This window comes from Mesoplodon mirus, assembly GCF_964341445.2.
Source record: "Mesoplodon mirus genome assembly, chromosome: 10".
NCBI lineage: Eukaryota > Metazoa > Chordata > Mammalia > Artiodactyla > Ziphiidae > Mesoplodon > Mesoplodon mirus.
The window spans coordinates 92,427,851-92,449,660 of record NC_138986.1 but is presented as its reverse complement, the minus strand read 5'-3'; the positions used below and the strand labels follow the sequence as shown (position 1 = coordinate 92,449,660).

At 35.8% G+C, this 21,810-nt stretch overlaps 1 protein-coding gene across 4 annotated transcripts in view; it reads right to left on the bottom strand.

Moving 5' to 3' along the window:
- The window catches only part of SENP6 (SUMO specific peptidase 6), a 110,695-nt gene that overhangs the window by 18,194 nt on the left and 70,691 nt on the right, over positions 1 to 21,810 (bottom strand). For all 4 annotated transcript variants that reach the window (XM_082633286.1, XM_082633283.1, XM_082633284.1 and 1 more), the window contains 9 exons: positions 21,037 to 21,421; positions 14,721 to 14,953; positions 11,196 to 11,366; positions 10,198 to 10,231; positions 9,592 to 9,780; positions 8,375 to 8,601; positions 6,919 to 7,028; positions 6,685 to 6,801; positions 867 to 989 (listed from right to left, as the gene is read on the bottom strand). In XM_082633286.1, coding sequence (XP_082489412.1) covers positions 867 to 989; positions 6,685 to 6,801; positions 6,919 to 7,028; positions 8,375 to 8,601; positions 9,592 to 9,780; positions 10,198 to 10,231; positions 11,196 to 11,366; positions 14,721 to 14,953; positions 21,037 to 21,421 — 1,589 coding nt within the window. The remainder of the gene's footprint in view (positions 1 to 866; positions 990 to 6,684; positions 6,802 to 6,918; positions 7,029 to 8,374; positions 8,602 to 9,591; positions 9,781 to 10,197; positions 10,232 to 11,195; positions 11,367 to 14,720; positions 14,954 to 21,036; positions 21,422 to 21,810) is intronic.

Below are 21,810 nucleotides of genomic sequence, written 5' to 3'. Positions count from 1 at the left end.
AAACAGGGCAGACTACCAGCACTGGTCAAAACCAAGCACTACCATCAACTCTAAGATGCAAAATTAGGGATCACTGAAATAGTAGAAAATGTTATTAATATTATGCACTGCAGCCATCAATTCAAGACACTTAACAGCAATTATGACAAAAAATGTACCAACTCTTTGTATCTTGTGACCAACTGCCAGCAAGTATTAGAGCTGGATGCAATCACTATATGGAGAGGCATTATAAATAACTCAGGCCTCACATGTGGAATGTTGTTTCCTTAACTTGTCTGAGAAGAATTATCCAAAGAACTTATTAAAATTACAGATTCATAGGTTCCTCTGTTAGCTATTATGGATGGAACATCTAAGGTAAAACAGAGCAATCGGTATTTAATAAGTATTCAAGTAATTTTTCTTTTTTAAACTATCAGATATATTTGGGAAATACTGATCTAGGTATTAGACCTAAAACCTTTATGAATTCCAGGTATTCTTGGAGTTTTAGAATATTATAAATTATATTAATTTTGCTAATTGAGAATGGAAGTAAAAAATGTTGCTTTAATACAAATAAGCGATTTTTTCTAAGTTAAACTTAAGTGACTTACTACATCTGTTAAATATTTTCAAAAAGCTTGACTGGTCTTCCCTGGTGGCGCAGTGGTTGAGAGTCCGCCTGCCGATGCAGGGGACGCAGGTTCGTGCCCCGGTCCGGGAGGATCCCACATGCTGCGAAGCGGCCGGGCCCGTGAGCCATGGCCGCTGAGCAGGCGCGTCCGGAGCCTGCGCTCCGCAACGGGAGAGGCCGTGGCAGTGGGAGGCCCGCGTACCGCAAAAAAAAAAAAAAAAAAAAAAAAAAAAAAAGCTTGACTTACGATAGATTAGTTGTTTCATGAAGATTTCTCCTCTCTCTCTGATTAAGGCGTTTGTAGAAGAAAGAACTGAATACATGGATTCGGTCAGCTTCTTCTTTCTTCAATTTTTCAAGCACCAAATATCTATTTTATAAAAAGTAATTCCAAATAGAATGAAGTTAACAGTTTATACTAAAAACAGTCACAGAGTGATCAAATATCTATTTAGCCACCATCAATCTCTATTCCTTTAAACTGAAAGAAGTCATAAACAATATTTATTTCATATTCTAGACAATGATTACTATCAGACTATTTGTAGGTAATAAGTGGTGTTTGAGAGTAAAACTAGGATTTGAAAGATCTAATCTTCTAAAACAAGGGCACATTTATGAACATTCGTAGAAACATTATTTATCATACCCCAAAAATAGAAATGACAGAAATGCTCATCACCGATGAATGGAAAATGTGATATATCCATACAATGGAACATTATTTGGCAATAAAAAGAAATGAAGGACTTCCCTGGTGGCACAGTGGTTAAGAATCTGCCTGCCAATGAAAGGGACACGGGTTTGAGCCCTGGTCCGGGAAGAGCCCACATGCCGCGGAGCAACTAAGCCCATGTGCCACAACTACTGAGCCTTTGCTCTAGAGCCCGCGTGCCACAACTACTGAAGCCCGTGCACCTAGAGGTCGTGCTCTGCAACAAGAGAAGCCACTGCAATGAGAAGCCCGTGCACGGCAACGAGGAGTAGCCCCCGCTCGCCGCAACTAGAGAAAGCCCACGTGCAGCAACGAAGACCCAATGCAGCAAAAAATATAAAAATAAATAAATATCTTAAAAATGAAGTTCTGATACATGCTGTAACATAGAAGAACCGTGAAAACGTTATGCTAAGTGAAAGAAGCTAGTCACAAAAGTCCACATATTGTATGCTTCCATGTATATAAAATGCTCAGAATATGCAAATCCACAGAGATAGCAAGGAGACTGGTGGTTGCTTAGAGCTGGGGTGGGCTGGGGAAATGCGGAGCCACTGCTAATGGGTATTGAGGGTCTGTAGGGGGTGAAAATGTTCTAATATCGATTATGGTGATGGTTGCACAACTGTCTGAACACACTAAAAACCACTGAATTACACACTTTAAATGGGTGAATTGTATGGTATGTGCTCTGTATGTCAGTAAAGCTGCTATTTTTATGTTTTATGTTTATTTTGTTTTAAACAGTTAATAAACCATGATGACTAGCCATAAACTGCTTTTTATAAAAACAGAAAGAATCTGTACAGTGGTGAGGTTATAACAATGACTCTTTAAAGTGATCTTACATCAGTTCTAATTTTTCCTTGCCTTAGTTGTTTTTCTCTATAGGTCTATATCAAGACAAATAGAAATGGTTCCTTATATTACAAAGAGAAATTATGATATATTAAATTTAATTATTTATGCTCCAAACTCCCCCAAAGGAGCTATGCAAATTCAAGCTTATGACCATATTCATCTTATTAAAATGAGGAGAGTATGAAAGCCTTGTGAAACCTTACACAGAAACAGCAAGTACCCAGAGGGCACATCTTTGAGACCTGTCACTTCTGTCATAATATTTGATAATTCTAAAGCTCAAGTTCTGATGAAAAGGACATAACTTACAGATTGCTTGCTTTAGGGCAACTCAGTGTGCCCCAACAAAAGATATAAGACAGTGAATCACCTCATGACACAGTTTAAATCAATTGCTGAATTCTACATCTATATTCAAAACAAGTGGACTGGACTTGAATTTAGGGGCTACACCATAATGGGTGAACCATGCTGCTTTTACCATTACAAACTACAATGGCTATTTTGTAAACTGAATTGAACAAAAAAAGGGATAGTTCAACTTAAAAAAGAAAGTTATTGGTGATTTAAGAAAATGGACTCTACTTCATATATAAACAAATCCATGCTTTATTTTTGTAAATGGAAGAAATAAATTTATTTGCAGATGAAAGGATTTTCATACAGAAAACTTAAAAAGATCTACGGACATACTAGAAATAAAAGAGCTTTAGCAAGATGTCTGGCTATACGGGCAAAATATATTTCTTGTTGAAATCCTCAAAAATGTTAAGTATCAGTTGTCTCCAAATTGCATAAATTTCGCGGAGGGTTCCTCAAGCTGGCGCTGCTGACATTTTAAGCCAGATAATGCTTTGCTGTGGGGGGTGTCCTGTGCAGCGTCGGGTGCTTGGCCTTACCTCTGGCCTCTACCCACAGATGCCCTCAGCACGCATCCCTTCCTCTTGTGAGGACCAAAATGCCCAAAGTGCCCCCAGTGCAGAATCACTGACTCAGTGCAATTACAATCAAAATCTCAAAAGGACTTTAAAAATGGAATCTGATGGGCTGATCCCAAAGTTTATCTGAAAGAATCAAAAGGTCAAGCATATCCAAACACTTGTGAAGAAGAACATGGCGGAGGGCTTGCCTTTCTATTACAGATAACAAGAATAAAGTAACACTGATCATGGCAGTGTGGCACTGATGCAGGGACAGGTGCACGGCCAACGGAACAAACTATAGAGCCCTGAAAACAGACCTGTGCAACTATGTTATCTTAGTGTAACAAATCCTAGAGGAATTAAGGACTTAAAAATGACAAAACTTCAAAAAGCCTTTTAATTTAAAAAAAACTAGTTTTGTCTTTCTAATCTAATATACATCCGTTAAGCATTTCTGTGACTATATATAGTTCTGGGTTTTTTTATGTACATGTATTAGAATTATTAATTTTAATCAGAACAACTAAGTCTCTTATTTTAGAATTAAAGGGAAAATCCAAGTTTATTACAAAAAACCTTTTGGGAATTTCTTTCATTTTGGGATTTCCTTCCATTTCTTTCATTTGTTTTTTTTTTCTTTCAGTGTATATATCATTTAAATATTGAATGTCATGGTGAAGCTGTTCACCTGCTATTTTATAAAGCAGACAATCTAACAATTCAATCATGACAGTTACAGGATGAAGTTAAAAGATGATTTTAAGGTTTTGAAAATAATTTTTATTAAAATTATTCTTTTTCCCTGCATTTTATTAACATTCTCTAGATGCAATACCCTTCTACTTTTTATAATTCTGGCAAACTGTTTAAAGGTTTGTTTCTAACTTGTAGAGTTAGAAATGGAAAAGAATGAGCAGCTCTGGTAGCAACTGAATTACTTATTTTTAATAGTGAAGTTTTAAAAAGTTTCCTCATTTTGGGACTTCCCTGGTGGTCCAGTGATAAAGAATCTGCCTTACAATGCAGGGGACACGGGTTCGATCCCTGGTCAGGGAACTAAGATCCCACATGCCGCAGGGCAACTAAGCCTGTACTGAGCTTGTGCACCTCAACTAGAGAGCCCGTGTGCCGCAAACTACAGAGCCCACCTGCTCTGGAGCCTGCACGTCACAACTAGAGAGAGAAAACCCACAAGCCACAACTAGAGAGAAACCCGTGAGCCACAACGAAAAGCCTGCATGCTGCAACAAAAGATCCTGCATGCCTCGATGAAGATCCCGTGTGCCGCAACTAAGACCCGACGCAACCAAAAATTTAAAAAATAAATAAATAATAAATTTTTAAAAAGTTTCCTCTTTTTAATTCACTTCTAAGAATGTCATGAGATGAATATAAACAAAGATTTTTTAAAAATCATGGATTTTGGGCTTCCCTGGTGGCACAGTGGTTGGGAGTCTGCCTGCCGATGCAGGGGACACGGGTTCGTGCCCCGGTCCGGGAAGACCCCACAGGCCGTGGAGCGGCTAGGCCAGTGAGCCATGGCCGCTGAGCCTGCGCGTCCGGAGCCTGTGCTCCGCAACGGGAGATGCCACAGCAGTGAGAGGCCCGTGTACCGAAAAAAAAAAAAAAGAAAAAAATCATGGATTTTGTTAGATTCTCTATCTTATTTGGAATAGATTTGCATCAGAAAGGCAGAACTTGTAGATAATGTAAGTTTACTGTATAAAATTTGCTCTAAAGTTTAACTATATGATGTCAAGGGGCCTCCTGAAAATATATAAAGAAATTCAAAAGAATAAAAAAAGACTATAAAATCTCTTTTGTAATGTAAAAAATATAGATTTAAGTATGAAATAGAATAAACTAAAATGTAAACAAAATACAAGAGTTCAATTTATTTTTTAGATCCAACTATGTGCTTTCAAAAACAAAAAAAAAAACCATTTTAAACATAAAGACTTAAACAGGTTAAAAGTAAAAGGGTGAAGAAACATACATCATGCATCAGCAAACACAAACCAAAAGAAAGCTGGGGTAGCTATATTAATTTTGAACAAAGTAGGATTAAAAACAAGGAGATTATCAAGAATAAACAGGCACATCATGTAATGATAAAGGGGTTGATTCTCCAAGAAGACATAAACATGTATGTACCTAACAACAGAGCTTCAAAATACATAAGGAGAAATAGACAAATCAATAACTGTAGCTGGAGATCCACGGCTTTCTCAATAATTACAGAGCAAGTAGGCAGAACATCAGTAAGGACAAAGACCATCTGAATAGCACCAGCACAACGTGACCTAGCTGACATTCACAGAACAACACTTTACCCAGTAACAGCAGCACTGTTCTACACAATCACTTAAACTTTTTCAGTAGCTTGGTTTGTTAAGGTAGTATACATTAGGATTAAGAGAACACATCTTTTTTTAATTAATTAATTTTTGGCTGCATTGGGTCTTTGTTGCTGCATGCGGGCTTTCTCTAGTTACGGTGCGAGGGCTTCTCGTTGTGGTGGCTTCTCTTGTTGTGGAGCACAGGCTCTAGGCACCCGGGCTTCAGTAGTTGTGGCGCACAGGCTCAGTAGCTGTGGTTCGTGGGCTCTAGACCACAGGCTCAGTAGTCGTGGTGCATGCGCTTAGCTGCTCCATGCCATGTGGGATCTTCTCAGACCAGGGCTTGAACCCGTGTCCCCTGCATTGGCAGGTGGATTCTTAACCACTGCACCACCAGGGGAGTCCCTCCAGCAGCTTTTAACAACCAGTTTTTTAAAAAAAATATTGTCTTCTGATATACATTTGAATAAACTAGGAAATACTGGAGAGCACTAAACACACTGACAGTTAAGTTCGGTTTTGTTTCATACGCACATCCATCTTATAACACAAAGCAGTAAACACATACAAATTTATACATGTATAAACACATTACACATACATGTATTCATGTATATGTATATGTTATGTGTATTCTGGGTCATGACGTAAGCCCGTCTAGGAGAGCTTCTTGATTCCTCATATTTCCCAACCCCCAGAGAGAATGAAGCTTTCTTTTTCTGCTATGTTTGTACCATGTTAATGCTTCTGCCAATACTTTAATCCTACATTTGTGTTCCCTATAAAATCATAAACTTTTAACACAGTGCCTGCCACAAAGTTGGCACTTGGTGAACATTTATTGAAGGAAGCGAGTGAAATCATACTTATGTCCTTGCTCAACAAATTATTACCTAACCTAGGGTAGTAACAATTTTAGATGCTTTAAATACTACAACACTGATAATATAATAAGCTATCATTTATGATCACTTTGCATGTGCCAGGTATTTTTCCTAGCACTTGAAATGTATATCTTATTTAATTCTCATGATTCTTTTAGATATTATTTTTCCCATTTTTAAAATGAAGAAACATTCACAGAAACATTAAATAACTTTCCAGATGTCATACAGTAAGTGGCAGTGAGGGAATTCAAAATCCAAACAATTTTTGACTCCAGAAAATACATGTATACATTATAAAATGTTAAAAATTTGCTAAAAGGCTAGGAGAAAATTAACTTACTTCAAATAAAAGTCTATAATAACATCATTTAAAAATTCTCCTTCACTTAGACAATGCAGGTCCTCATTAGTAACGGAGATGCCTCCTTTAGCTGGAGGTGGTGGATATACTATCAATCTGTAACAAAATTTTAAAAAATAAGTAAACAAACAAAAATAGGTATGCATATAACCAAAATGTAATAAAACAGAGAAGAAACTTAAGCGTGTTGCAAATGTAAAGGAATTCTCTCACTTTTCTACAGGGCCCATGAAGATGGTGTGGCTCTCTCCAGTTTCCTCCTCATTATCAAAAAACTGGAATTCTTGTTTGTTTTTAAGTTGTATTTTAGATTCAAGGGACACCTGGTAAAGAAAATTAAATTATCAATTCACAAAATCAATTTGAAACATTTTCAATAAAAAAAGTACAAGGCAAGAATGCTTTTCAATTTAAAAAGACTAAAAGTAAGAAACAGGCAAAACTAGGGTCAACTTTCTTTTTATCTGTAGCTTCCAGAACAGTGATACTCTTCCAATTTTTGTAACTGGTTTTCCAGTATCCTGTCTAAGATCTCAACCATCCATATTAAATTAGATTATGTTAGTAAAATCCAAAGAACAGATAGTGGTTTTTTCTTCTAGGAGTGTAGGCCTACATAAGTTCAGTGCCTAGGCAATCCATGGAATATGCGAGCAGAGGCTCAGGGAACACAGTCCACTGAGCTTCAGTTCTCCAGAATCAAGGAGTCCTTAAAGAAAGAGACTTCCACTGAAATCTGAGTCCATCACAGCTGCCTTAGGGCTCCAGCTGCTCTTTTCTTCCTCTGGCATTATCTCCTGTAGCCAATTCTGCAAAAGAAGGGGAATGATTCCCCTTCCTCCTTCTGTTCTTTTCTTCAACCCACTAACTGTGTGAATAGCTCTTTTCTGGTGAAGCCTTGCTCAACTTCACGAATAATATGCCTTGGATAGCCAGCCCTATTTCCAAATTTGTAGGCAGATGAAAGATTTAATATTTCTAATAAATTGTCAGCAAACTTCAGTTGCCGTGGTAGGAGACAAATTTAGAGTATTTTAAGTCATATTGATTAACATTATATTATGTGTTATAGTAGTACTTCAGCCTTCGATTCAGGTGGCTCAGAGTTACCTACTACATAATCCGTTATTCTAAAATTAGTTATTCTAGAATTGTTGAGAGTCAGAATCAAACGGTATATATCCTTCCTTTCCAAGTTTTCAACCATGTAGGCACATGTTACACATAAATGGACAATACATCAGGGACCAAAATTCCTTTATTTGTACTGAAGCCAATGTCACCACTGGGAACCACCAGCGAATTTAAGAAACAGTAACAATCAATTTGAATGTAGCACTGTATGTATACGTATGTTGAGAGTGAGGGAAAAAGAAAACAGGATGAGAGAAAAAGAAAAGGAGACAAAAAGTAAAGACAAGAACAGAATGCGGAAAGGACTAAAATAAAAATGCCTCTGAGACTTGTACCAATTACAATTTGTGTTACAAGTAACCCACCACCATTAATATTTCGACACAAGGTAGTTTACAAATCACATATAGAAGCAAATAATTCTGAAATGGAATTAAAAGGATCTAACTCCAAATGAGCAATATGATAATGAACCACATTTCCCTTTAAAGGTACCATTTTAAATTACATTAAAAACATTAAAAAATATAATTACATTTTTAATTTTGTTTTCTTTCTGCACACAACTTCCTTTGCTGCTCTCTTCACAGGTTCTTGTACAGGCAACAAGTCTGCTATTGGCTTCATCAAAGGGAATTTTCACAAAAAAATTTGACACTTTATTCTTTATACCAATGTCAATAATGATATTTTCAAATACCATATTTGCCTGAGGATCAAGGCCATTTTGAAAAATTAGAATTATGTATTGTTCTTGCAAATCTGAAAAAAAAATCAATATAACTGTAAGTCTAAAGGAAAAAAAGTAAGTAAACAGATACTAGAAAAAGAGTAACAACTAGTTATTTCCAAGAGTATCACCAGAAATCCTGGTATAAATGTTCAAAACACTGTTTGGCATACAGTGGATATACAATACTAGAATAAAGACCAATGACAGTGTCACCTAACAATGTCACCTAAGTTATTAAAAGAAAGGAACCAGAACACATTACTCTAGCAGCAGCTCAAGAACAAATCTATCCATAGAGGTAACTAATTTATTTCATCTAATAGAATCCAAATATATTAGTTTTAAATATATAATCAGTTAACATTTTTGTCAAACACAAATAAGAAATTGCCAAGTGAACTGGTATCTCTAGATTTAACTGTAAAAACTGCTATTCACTAATGTGCCAACTCTTGCAACTTTAATAGTAGCTATCATTTACTCATCGTTAAGCTGAAGCAGCAATTACTGAGGAAAAATATTTTACAACTAGTCATGCTATACCACAAACGTTAGAGGGGAAGGGAAACAAAATGGAGAACACACTGATTTATTGTAGAGGATGAAGACCCGTTCGATGAACTTTCAAACTTCCTAATCAGGCTAAGTTTCAAGGCTTCCAGATTGATCGCTGATTTTACCGTTAGAACTCCTATCAGTACATTTAAACAAAACAAAACAAAACAAAAAAGAACTCATTTTATTCAGATCATACAGTGTTAAAATAAAGAGTATATATCTTTTGAGTTTTAACCCATTTTGAAAACTTTCTACATGGATAGGTAAACCCGGGTTTTATCTTCAGAACTTCCACTTTCTGTGGACTTTTCCTCACCTATAAAATGGAGAAGTAATATCTATCTTACAAGGTCACTGTAAGGATTGTAGTTAAGATACATCTAAGGTATCTATCAAAGTCGACTCACGTTCTGCTAAACAATGTATTGTATGTATTACTATATTTGCTCTACATAACTTACTTGTTAACTTATTTATTCCTTTACAGTCATTCCGAACTTTATTATCCATGTTCATCCGCAGTTGCATGCTCAGCTTCCGACAAACTGCTGCTGTCGTCTGAAGAAACACTACTGGTAATTTTCGGACATTACACCACTCACATTTTGTTAGATCAGAGGTATTTAAAGTAATCTCTACAGGTTCCTTTTCTGGTTCCGGAGAAAAACAAATGAAAATGGAAAAGGAATCAGTTCTTAAGAGGGCAAAATCATGAACGGAGGAAACTGTAAGGAAGTACAATTTTAAAGTTAAGTACATATTTATTATACTCTGTAAACAGTAACTCTAGTGGGAAATGAAGGAAAATCTTTGACCTTAAAGAAGTATCTACATTTTTTTCCCAGATGGAAAGAGGATTCGAATGAAGCATGCTTAAAAAATTAAACATAGCTTTTGTGATGTAATAGTATGAAGTTACACTATTAAGGTATAATGCCTTTTGTTAAAATGTATGTAATAACTAACCATCTTAATGAATTCTAAGAATATCATTTAATTTTTTATTCCATTAAAGTGTTTTAGTGTAAACAAAGCTTTAGTGAGCAGTAGGATATAAAATAGCTTACCTTCTAGCTGTATCTTGATAACATCTAAACAAAACTGAAAAATAAGATACGTTAGTAACAATCATAGATTTCTGAAGATTTTGCTACAAACACCCTAAATGACATGTTATTTGGGACTTAGCCCACATAAGGCAGAAAAACTGATCCATGTACTGCATTCCTCCATCTGGCCTTTACAATACTGAGAATGAAGCCAGCCTTTGTTGAAAAAATAGTTGGAAATAGATAATTAGGGACACCAAGTTAAGACATTTAAAATAAAGGCTTTTACAAAATAAGTACACTGCTGTAGGAAGATTAACCTACCAACAATGTATAGGCTACATTAGAAAGAAGAAAAATTATGACTTAGGAGGCAGGTTAAGGAGATTATGTTAAAATTTTAATAGAAAATATACATTTGAATTGGATTGGTGGTAGCAGAGTAATAAGAAGACAGGTATGACAGGTAAGATAAAGGGACTATAGAAAGTCCTTTGGGCTTTATGGACACTGAACTAGTTCAAAACCACAATGCCTCTTGGGTGGCCACTGTAGTCCACTAATCTATTTCTAGGAGTTGCTATGTTACAAGACATTTTTCTGCAGACCACAAAGCTTTTGGATTCTTCTTTCTCTCATACAGTTCTTTAAAATACTCTTTTCATGCATTGAGCTAGCATGAGAATAAAATGGTAACACATTAGAGGGTAATTCTAACTCAGTGAAAACAAGCATCTTCCTATGATGAATACGTACTACCTTGAATATTACATCATGATAAATTAAAAAAAATTTTTTTATTGGAGTATATATGATAAATTTTTTACCCAGTAATTTTTATGGTGAGTAGCAATTTACAATTGTTTATATATTCCTAAGCAATTTGAAATCTTGAAATAATTTTAATATTCTATTAAATATTTTAACTTATAAATTTTAAAATATTACATATTAGCCTTAGCCATGAAATTTTGAATCTTATAATTGGTACAGTAAAGAGCTTAGAAGGTACTTACAATTACAGGCTCTATTAATAGTCGGCAGACTGTTCCTACTCGTATACTTCGACAGTTTAAAATCACGCTATTAAAGGAACTTTGGCAGATTAAAGATACAGGATCAACTAAAGTTTCTTGAGAAATCACTTTGCGACGCTTTAGAGGCATGTTGATAATAGAATTACCAAACTGAAAAAGGAAAAAAAAATTTCACTTAATAAGTTACTAAAACAAAGCTGCAAACTAAGTAGACATATGCAAAGAAGACCCAACATAAAAAATATAATTACTGGGACTTCCCTGGTGGCACAGTAGTTAAGAATACTCCTGCCAATGCAGGGGACATGGGTTCAAACCCTGGCCCGGGAACATCCCACATGCCGCAGAGCAACTAAGCCCATGCGTCACAAGTACCGAGCCTGCGCTCTAGAGCCCACGAGGCACAACTACTGAGCCCATGTGCTGCAACTACTGAAGCCTGTGCGCCTAGAGCCTGTGCTCCACAACAAGAGAAGCCAGCACGATACGCCCACACACTGTAACGAAGGGTAGCCCACACTCGCTGCAACTAGAGGAAGCCCACGCACAGCAGCGAAGACCCAACGCAGCCAAAAATAAATAAATAAATAAATACTTAAAAAAAAAAAAGAAATATAATTATCAAGACATAAGATTGATTTTATTTCAGCAGTGTTAGATGAAGTAAATATTTATTGATTCTATAACAATAACAGTAAACCCTTCCTATTTTATCTTGCTATATTTTATCTGGCTATTAGTTGAAACGCCAGTAATAGCACAGCAGTGAGAAATGGTACTCTGGGAATCAGACAGCCTGGGTTCAAAGCACAACTCTGCTACTTTTTAATGATCTGATCTTGTAAAACTTAATAACTCCTACTAAAGTTTTCGTTTCCTAAGCTAAAATGTAAGAGTATTTACTCAAATGCACTAATGCATATAAGCAGCTTAGCACTGTGCTTCATGCACAGTAAAATGTTGGATAAAAGTTAGCTAGTAATAGGGGTAGTGGTTGTAGTATTTGGATTAAATTAGCAGCTCTTTAGAAAACATATAATTTAGGAAAATGTTTATATTGTAAAATGATGATGCTTCTTTATATATTATAAAGTGTTAAATGACTTGATCTGTTAAATTAAGATTTCACTGTCACTCTCAAATGCAAATTAATCATAATATAAAAATGTATTTTATATAAATATACTTTAAATTAAATGTAATTAAAAGTAAAGTTATTATGTTAAAAACCTTATTATCATCACAAGAATAAAACATGATCTTGATTAAAAACCAAGAGGAAAAAAAATGTCCACTGCACAAAACAGTCACTATTCCCATTATCCCTCTAGAGACATTTCTGTGATGTCACAGGAAAAAATATGTATTAAAACAAAATGTGATACACACACATATTTATTTCTGTAAATTGCTTTCTCAGGCTTATTAACAGATTTATCATGAATATTTTCCCAGGTTATTAACAGAAACCTATTAGAGTGGTTTAAAAACTTTTTTTAGCTTTAGAATTATTTCTTCGAATGAGACGTTATTTAGCTCAATAATAAGTTAGATAATTTAAGAGCTGCTCCAGCTGAATCCACAGTGGAGAGACTGAGTCTAGAACTTGGGCAGTCCACATCCTCCCAAGGGGCCTGTAAACTGGCACAGAGGAACCCGTACTACTCAGTGTGTCAGTGTAAAAACTGCTCACAAATTCATGGAAATCCACGTTTATTTAACTGTGCCCTCCTATGCTGGACATCTGAGTTCTTTCTGAGCTCTCCCCATGACACAATATTCTCTGGCAAGCATTTCTGCCGCTAAATCCTGGAATATACAATTATCACCAAATTGCCCGCCAACATAGTTATACCAATTTACACAGCCAATATTCCATTCCTCCAAACACTAGCCAAGAAGAAATACTACTATAGTTTAAATTTTTCAGCCATCTAACACTTAAAATATATTTTACTTTCTTTTTTAGTACTTTACTTAAAAAAAAAAAACCTCTATTCATACTCTTTACTCATTTTTCTATGGTTTGCTTCTATTTCTTGATCTTTAAGAAATTAAAAATATATAAAGGACCAACTCATACTTTGTCACATACTTCACTGTTTTTTCCCATTTGCATTACCTATTGAATTCTGTGGATGGTGTTTTGGTTCACTGTTCTGTACTTTCCATTTAATCAAATATATTAATCTCTTCATTTATTATTTTTGCTTGTACTGAAATGTTTGGAAAGGCATTCCCCAAGATTATATTAAAAATATCAAGCTATATTTTTTTCTATAATTTTTCTATAATTTTAACTATATTTTATTATAGCTATTTTGTTTTTCATTTCTTACTGTTCCCATCTTCATCAAACATGTATGGTTCCACATTTTTATCTATAACTTCTAGAATTCCTGACATGTACATACACATATAATTTTTTAATATACAAGTTTTTTAAAGTTCTTTTTACAAAAATAAGAAAATATGCACATATTTCTGCATCTTGGTATTCTCACTAAGCAGGGCCATGTAGAAATCCTAAAAGTCATTGATATAGCTCTGATTTTTATTGTCGGTGGCTGCATAACAGTCCATGGTATAGATATACCATAGTTTCTTCAGCCATTTCTATATTAATGGACAATGATTATGTTTGCTAATAATCATATTTATACATACAGTCTAAGCACTGGAGGTAGAGGATTCCTTTGAGATTGAGTCTAGGGAATGAATTACTTGGTCATTCAGTATACCTTTTAAATATTTTAGTAGATGTTTTACATTGCTTTCCCAAAAGGCCATAACAACTTACTTTTTTTTCATCAGCATATAAGGAAAGTACCCTTTGCCTTGGATTGTTGCCAGTAGTACATATTAATCGATTTTGCATTAATTTTGAAAGTCTGTTAAGTACATGGTTATATTTCATTGTCTTTAATATGTACTTTTTCTATAAAAGTTTATTACCTGAATTTTCTCTTCTTATCTATTCCTATCTTCTTTTATTTTCTTTTTTCCTCTAATTTTTAAAAGAGGACTAAATTCTGTCCCTTGGTCTATTATAGACATTAGTGTATGTTACCTGCATTATTACAAATATCCCTTTCTAGATCTATTGTCTATAGACATAATTTGTTATCCTTTGCCATCTGAGTATTTTAAAAATTTTATACAGTAAAATATAGTAAAACCACAATATTATGGTAAAATACACCCAAGTTAAAATGACCTTTTCCTGCCCACTAGATTATACAAGTATATTTACACTTACATTTCACTTACTATAAGGTTGATGTTGTTTCTTGTTGAACTTTTTACACTGTAAGCCTTTAATTGAAATTTATTTTTGTATATGTTTTAATGTTCTTTCAAATAATCTTCCAAGTGTTATTTTAAGTCCTACTTCATGACTAATTCATTCTTCTCCTAAGATACTGCCAAATTGTCCTCCCCCCCAAATATTTACATACCAAAGGAGACTTAACCTGAATAAATGTCAATAAATGTGAAAAGTACCTGGTCTTTCATTCTTGCTTTTCTTGGCAAGGTAACTGTATTTAATTCTGAATCTGCTGGAATGCTTCTTAGTTCATGCTCTACTCTACAGGTGTTTTCATTTAGTGCTGCTTCTACTTTTCCAGTGGATGGTGCTGGGGAAGAACATGCTGAATCAGCAGGTTGAGGAGAGATGCTTTCTCTTCTGTGAGTCCTATCACTGTCATCATCATCGTCGTCACTGGACAAAATGACTACAAAGAAAATGTTAAATACTTCAGATATTTTCATTCCTGTCAGTTAAAAATGTAAACACATGAACAAAGTGGGAAATATACCAAATTTGCTTTTGATCTCCTCCAGATCTGAGATTAATAAAAATGAAGACATAATTCATTCTATCTGATGAAAAGTTAAATTTGGAGAACAATTAGAACTGACATTTTTTTAAACAACATACAAATGTAAAATTGATTCTATAGTCCATCACAATCACCCACACAGAAACATACACAAGTTACAGCAAAAATTAAATGTTTATCAGTAGGTTTATTTCAGAGTTCCAGAAAGTCTTAAGTATGAAGATAATCTGCATATCAATTATTCACAAAATAGCACGCATTTTAAATGTGTGTAAAATTGCATGTGACCAAATAATTTTATCTCACACAAGGAATCACTAACATCACAACTGGTCTTTGGGAGAACTTGGACCAGTGCCTAATGCTCAATAAATCTTGTTTGGTAAATGAACGTGGCCAAGACATTATATTAAGGTAATTTTCTCTTCTACCATGTACGCATTACTGAATCTTATCAAACTCATCTCTATATCATAATTGCACAGAGCCAGTATACTGCACTTGAGTCAAATACTAACTCCTTACCCTGGTTCATAAATTTACGTAATCTGGCCCTACCCTACTTTCTCATACTACTCCATTTTTCCCTCTTTATGTTCCAGGTATACTGGCATTTTTTTCTGTTCCTCAAACACCACCACCAGGTATACTGGCATTTTTTCCAGGTATACTGGCATTTTTTCTGTCCCTGTCTGACTGTAATTCCCCTAACACTTTTTTGCATTTTGGTCATCAAATATTAGCTTAAATATCACTTTTTGATTGACCACCCAATCTAAAGTAGCACACAGGTACTTATTCACATCAACTAATTTAAATTTCTGTTGTCTTTTGTTGTGGAGGTTTACTTGCTCATTTGTCTCTCCCCACTAATATAAGCTGTAAAAGAGCAAAAATACTGCCTTGCTTACTGCTATATTCCCAGCATCTAAAACTGCTTGGCAAAGGAAGTCATGTGTTGAACAATGTATAAACTTGTACGAGCAATTTTCTTTTTCCGTATCATACACATAAATGCTTAGTTAATATTTTTTGAGTCGTATACAAGTCCCAGAGAGGGATCACCCCTAACATCACACCATTCATCTTTTTTATTTTGCTATCCAGTCTCAGGAGCAAATGCTAAAGTTGATCTTTTTCAGAACTGGCATTTTATTAACACAAAATCTAACAGGCCAGATTAGAAGGTCCAAGCTGATTTACACACACTTGAAAATTAGGGTCTTGCCACTTACTAGCTATTTGCCTCAGTTCTCCTCTGTGATACTGGGGACAATAAAGTCCTATTTTCAAAGGACTGTCTTAAGAACAAATGATTTAATATGTAAAAGGTTTATAGCATAGTGCCTGTCATACGTAAGCTTTAAAAAAGTCCATGAACTGCTTATGTTGTTTATGAAAAGCTAAGCAGAAATACATATTAAACGGTAAGCCTAGTGCTCAACCTACAGTAATTTTTATTGTGCTTCAGAAACATTAAAACTTCTATAGCTACTCTATCAAAAACTTATTTTAACTAGAGCATGGACTTGAGGATATGGGGAGGGGGAAGGGTAAGCTGTGACAAAGTGAGAGAGTGGCATGGACATATATACACTACCAAACGTAAAATAGATAGCTAGTGGGAAGCAGCCACATAGCACAGGGAGATCAGCTCGGTGCTTTGTGACCACCTAGAGGGGTGGGATAGGGAGGGTGGGAGGGAGGGAGACGCAAGAGGGAAGAGATGTGGGAACATATGTACAGGTATAACTGATTCACTTTGTTATAAAGCAGAAACTAACACACCATTGTAAAGCAATTATACTCCAATAAAGATGTTTAAAAAAAAACTTATTTTAAAGCCCCAATACTGCAACAGACAGAACTGTACTACATAGCTCTTGTTTTATTAACTTAAAATAGAGGGTTGTGCTCCATGTCACCATAACTGTAAAGTAAATGGGGAGAGAGTATGCAAAGATGACAACGGTTAAAGAGCTGTGTTCATAGCTGCTTTGCTTCTGTATACAACACGGAACACACTCTATATGAATATACAGAAGATTCCGTATCAGGGTCTGCTACGGACTAAATGCTGTCCCTTCAAAAGTCCTGTGTTGAAGCCCCAATCCCCAATGTGACTATATTTGGAGATAGGGCCTAGAAAGAGGTAATAAAGGTTAAATGAGGTCATAAAGGTGAGGCCTTAATTTGAAAGGACTAGTGAAATAGAAAGAAGAGATGACAGAAATCTCCCTCTCCCTCTCTGCGCAAGCACAAAAGAGAGGCCATGTAAATACACAGAAAGAAGGTGGCTATCTGCAAGCCTGGAAGAGAGGCCTCACCTGATGGCACCTTAATCTTGGAGTTGCAGCATCCAGGACTGTGAGACAATAAACCTCTGTTGTTTAAGCCCACTCAGTCTATAGTATTCTGTTATGGCAACCCAAGCTGACTAATATATGGTCTTTGCATTTACATTACAAACTTGTTCCACAGAAATCACCCTATCTTCCTCCTCACTTCATTCTAGGCAATGTTCAAAAGTTACTCTATCAAGTAACTTTTTCACCTATCTCAAATCCCACCACCTATCTAAAAGTGCAAGCTTCTTCGTTGCGACGCTTGTCACTCTCTATTTCCTGGAACTGCTGCACTTTTCCACACAGAGTTTATCACTACTTGAGACATTGTACATTTTATTTATTTATTTGACCACCAAGGACAGAATAAAAGCTTCATAATAATAAACTGTTTTAATAGGAATACAAATTTAAGAATGGTAAAGTATATAGAGACTTTGCAGCCAGAAAAATCTGTTTTTTAAAATCTACACTCCGGGGCTTCCCTGGTGGCGCAGTGGTTGAGAGTCCGCCTGCCGATGCAGGGGACATGGGCTCATGCCCCGATCCGGGAAGATCCCACATGCCGCGGAGCAGCTGGGCCCGTGAGCCATGGCCGCTGAGCCTGCGCGTCCGGAGCCTGTGCTCCGCAACGTGAGAGGCCACAGCAGTGAGAGGCCCACGTACTGCAAAAAAAAAAAAAAAAATCTACACTCCAACAGCCCGTATGTATATAATATTGAGAAGCCTTAAGACTAGGCATAAGCCTAGGTTGCCTCATTTATAAAATAGGGTTATATTAGTAACTACTTCACAGGATTGTAAAAACTAAATTAAATTGGTTAGTATGTAAGCTTTTATCACAATGTAGGGCCAATAAACATGTAATAAATATCTTAAAACAGAAGATATTTTTTCATATACTTTAATGAGAAATACAGTTTTTATTTTTTTGAGCAGGGGAGGGAAGCAAATTTAAGCTTTATGGTTTTAATTCATAGTTGATATGGTTCTAGATTAAGCTCTAAATAGTAAACTGTTTAAGGCACCTCAGAACCACATGGATTTATTTTGTTGGGTTTTTTTGGGGTTTTTTTGCGGTACGCGGGCCTCTCACTGTTGTGGCCTCTCCCGTCACGGAGCACAGGCTCCGGACGCGCAGGCTCAGCGGCCATGGCTCATGCGCCCAGCCGCTCCGCGGCATGTGGGATCCCCCCTGACTGGGGCACGAACCTGTGTCTCCTGCATCTGCAGGCGGACTCTCAACCTCAACCACTGCGCCACCAGGGAAGCCCTATTTTGTTTTTTTACTTATCAACTTAGCCTTACTAACTTCCAGTTCCCCTCATCCTGGAAATCTCCTCAGGACGTTGAGTTTCCAGTATAAGGTTTGGCTCAGAATAATACCCAGGAACTGCCTAATAAGTTAGAGTTTTATTTATATCTTACATTAACATGTAAAAACCTCACCATTAGTAAAGATTCAAATGATGTTAACATTTAATATTGCATTGGTATAACACTAAAATGCATCATAAAATATTAAAATAACAGCATCCTCATAACATCACAACAGAGTGTTGGCTGGACAGCTGTCATACGGTAATTCCTTTTCAAATAGAGCTCTTTTGGAAAATAAGCTAATGTACTGGTATGGGTTAAGGTTTTTACACTGAATTGAATTAAGATAGAATTTGACATGTTTCTGAGGTTGAAAAAAATTCTTGATTGTATCCCTTTTATAAGGTAACCAAATGGGGAGCTTTTTTGTTTGTGAGGGAGTAGGGGGATATCATTATGAACTAATTTTGATAAATTCGACATATTTCAATACATAGTAGTTATGATTTCTTCTGTGATCCAAGCAGTCTCATTCTTGGTCAGTGGGAGCCCTTTCATTCTGGTTCCTGTGTGCTTTTGACATGACCACAGTTGACTGTGACTGTTTCCATGCTTTCTGATATGACTCGATGATTGAGATTTATCTCATACATCTGTGCTCCAAACCTGGAGTCAGCCATTTCTCTGAGAAGCTCTGATTATTTTTAGTGGAAAATGGTATTCAAAAACACAGATATGGGAACTAGGGTTGCTTGTTTCTATACAAGGGTCGCTTACTGTTTCTAGGCATTTTTTATGGGTAAAACTAAAAAATATTTTCTGTTTAATAGAAAATATATAATAAGTTCCAGTATTATCTCCAATGCAAGTTTAAAGTTACAGTTATTTTTACTTCTTTGATTTTGCTTTTGTATCCCTTTTCTGTAACACCGAAAATCTTGGTTTCTGGAGACAGTGACATAATTGCTTGTTCGTTTTATCAATATGTGTTTAAAAATAGCAATAGTAGGGCTTCCCTGGTGGCGCGGTGGTTGAGAGTCCACCTGCCGATGCAGGGGACACGGGTTCGTGCCCCGGTCCGGGAGGATCCCACATGCCGCGGAGCGGCTGGGCCCGTGAGCCATGGCCGCTGGGCTTGCACATCCGGAGCCTGTGCTCCGCCACGGGAGAGGCCACAACAGAGAGAGGCCCGCAAACCGCAAAAAAAAAAAAAAAAAAAAGCAATAGTAATATTATTAACAATAATGTTACTGAATACACTCAGGATTTCTTTGGAGTTCTGTTTGAACATTAGGGATGTATAGCCACAATATTAATTTAATGTAAATTAATTTGAAATAATTCTGTGTGTTCAAGCCACCAACTAGATATATAATTAAGTTCATTTGTTTCATTTTGTTTTTGATTTTATTGTTGTTTTAAATCTCTGACTTAATTTTGTTTTGTAATCATGTAAAACATTTACATGGTTCCAAAATCAAATCTATAAAACAAGATATATTTGGAGAAATCTAGCATCTATCCCTAACTCCTACACTGTTTCCTACCCTTCCAACTAACTTCTTTTTAAAATTAGCTTTTGATATATCTTTTCATTAAAAAAAACAAACCTATATTCTCCCAACCTTCATAACTAAAGAGTAGCATACTATAAGCTCTGATCTGCACCTTGCTTTATTCACTTGATTACAGATCTTGGAAATCACTCTACACAATAAGATCTTTCTTCCCCCTTGTACAGTTACGTACACTATAGTTGATTCAACGAGTTCATGATTGTTTCCAATCTTGTGCCATTTGTTACAAAAAGGACTGCATTTCATATACATACACATATGTACATGTGACTAAAGAGAGGAAAAAAGATTTAGGAGATGAACAAAAGTAGTACGGGAACGAATTTTCAGCTCTACTGAGCTATGCTAGGCACTTCATGTTATTTTTAAATTTACTCCCTCAAGAACCCTATCAGGCAGGAAATATATCCACTTATAGATCAGAGAGATTAAATTAACCGGGTCAAAGTTACAAAATGGGGCATAACTGGCACTTGACCTAAGACTAGGGCCAAGGTCTGTGCCTTTTTTTTTTTTTAAACTATTTAAGATGGATGGAATAAGAACAAAGTCAGTTATATTTTCCAACTACATGGACAGTTCTAATAATCTACCCAAAAACCATGTCACATAACTGACGCAAGAAGATACCTGTTAAAACTACAGTTCTGAAATATGCTCATGCTCACATTAAAAATATATGTGAAAAATAATGGACTGATATCAGCAATACTAAAGGGAGTAAAATACTTACTTGGATCATTTAGGTCTGACAGGCTTGTTTTCCTTTCTTTCAGGTTTGTGATTTTGGCTACTTTTGCCCTAGGTAAAATGACTTTCCCATTAGTCTGTAAATAATTCTGTCCACTCTCATCACAATTCACAATAATATCCATTGGAACCTTTCCCACACTGTTGCCATAAAACTTCTTGGCTGGTAATGCTGTGTTTTGTGACTTCTGTCCTCCAGAATTCTGATGAATTGATGTTCTTAATAATCCAGTAGATTCATTCAAAGTTACAGCTTGTCTGCAATTTCTTTGCAAATCCTTAGGAAAAGGAATACCACAACTTTGGCATTTGGTCTGATTTTCTTTTTCTTTTCCACATTTTGGACAATATCCACACTGTTTAGAAACCTTAAATTGCAAAAAATAAAAAATAAGGAAAGAAGCAAAAGACTTTGGCATTTTATTTCAACATAATGGAACAACAACAACAGTAATCTCAAAATTAAATCTCCTACTTCCCATCATCATCACTATGGCTACCACAAAACCCTGCATGTTACTTGAGATTTAGCATCAGAATGCTGGAAGGAATTTTCAAATCATCTAGTCCAGCAGTCTTCAAATTGGACTATGTATATTCCTCAAGGGTTACATAAAGATTTTCTAAGGCATACAGGACATATATAATCTCAAGGGAATCAACATCTAGATCCTCAATTCACACATGTAACCTTTCCAAAAACTGATTTGATTATGCTTCTCATGTCAAAGCATCACCTGCCACAATTGTTCTTCTC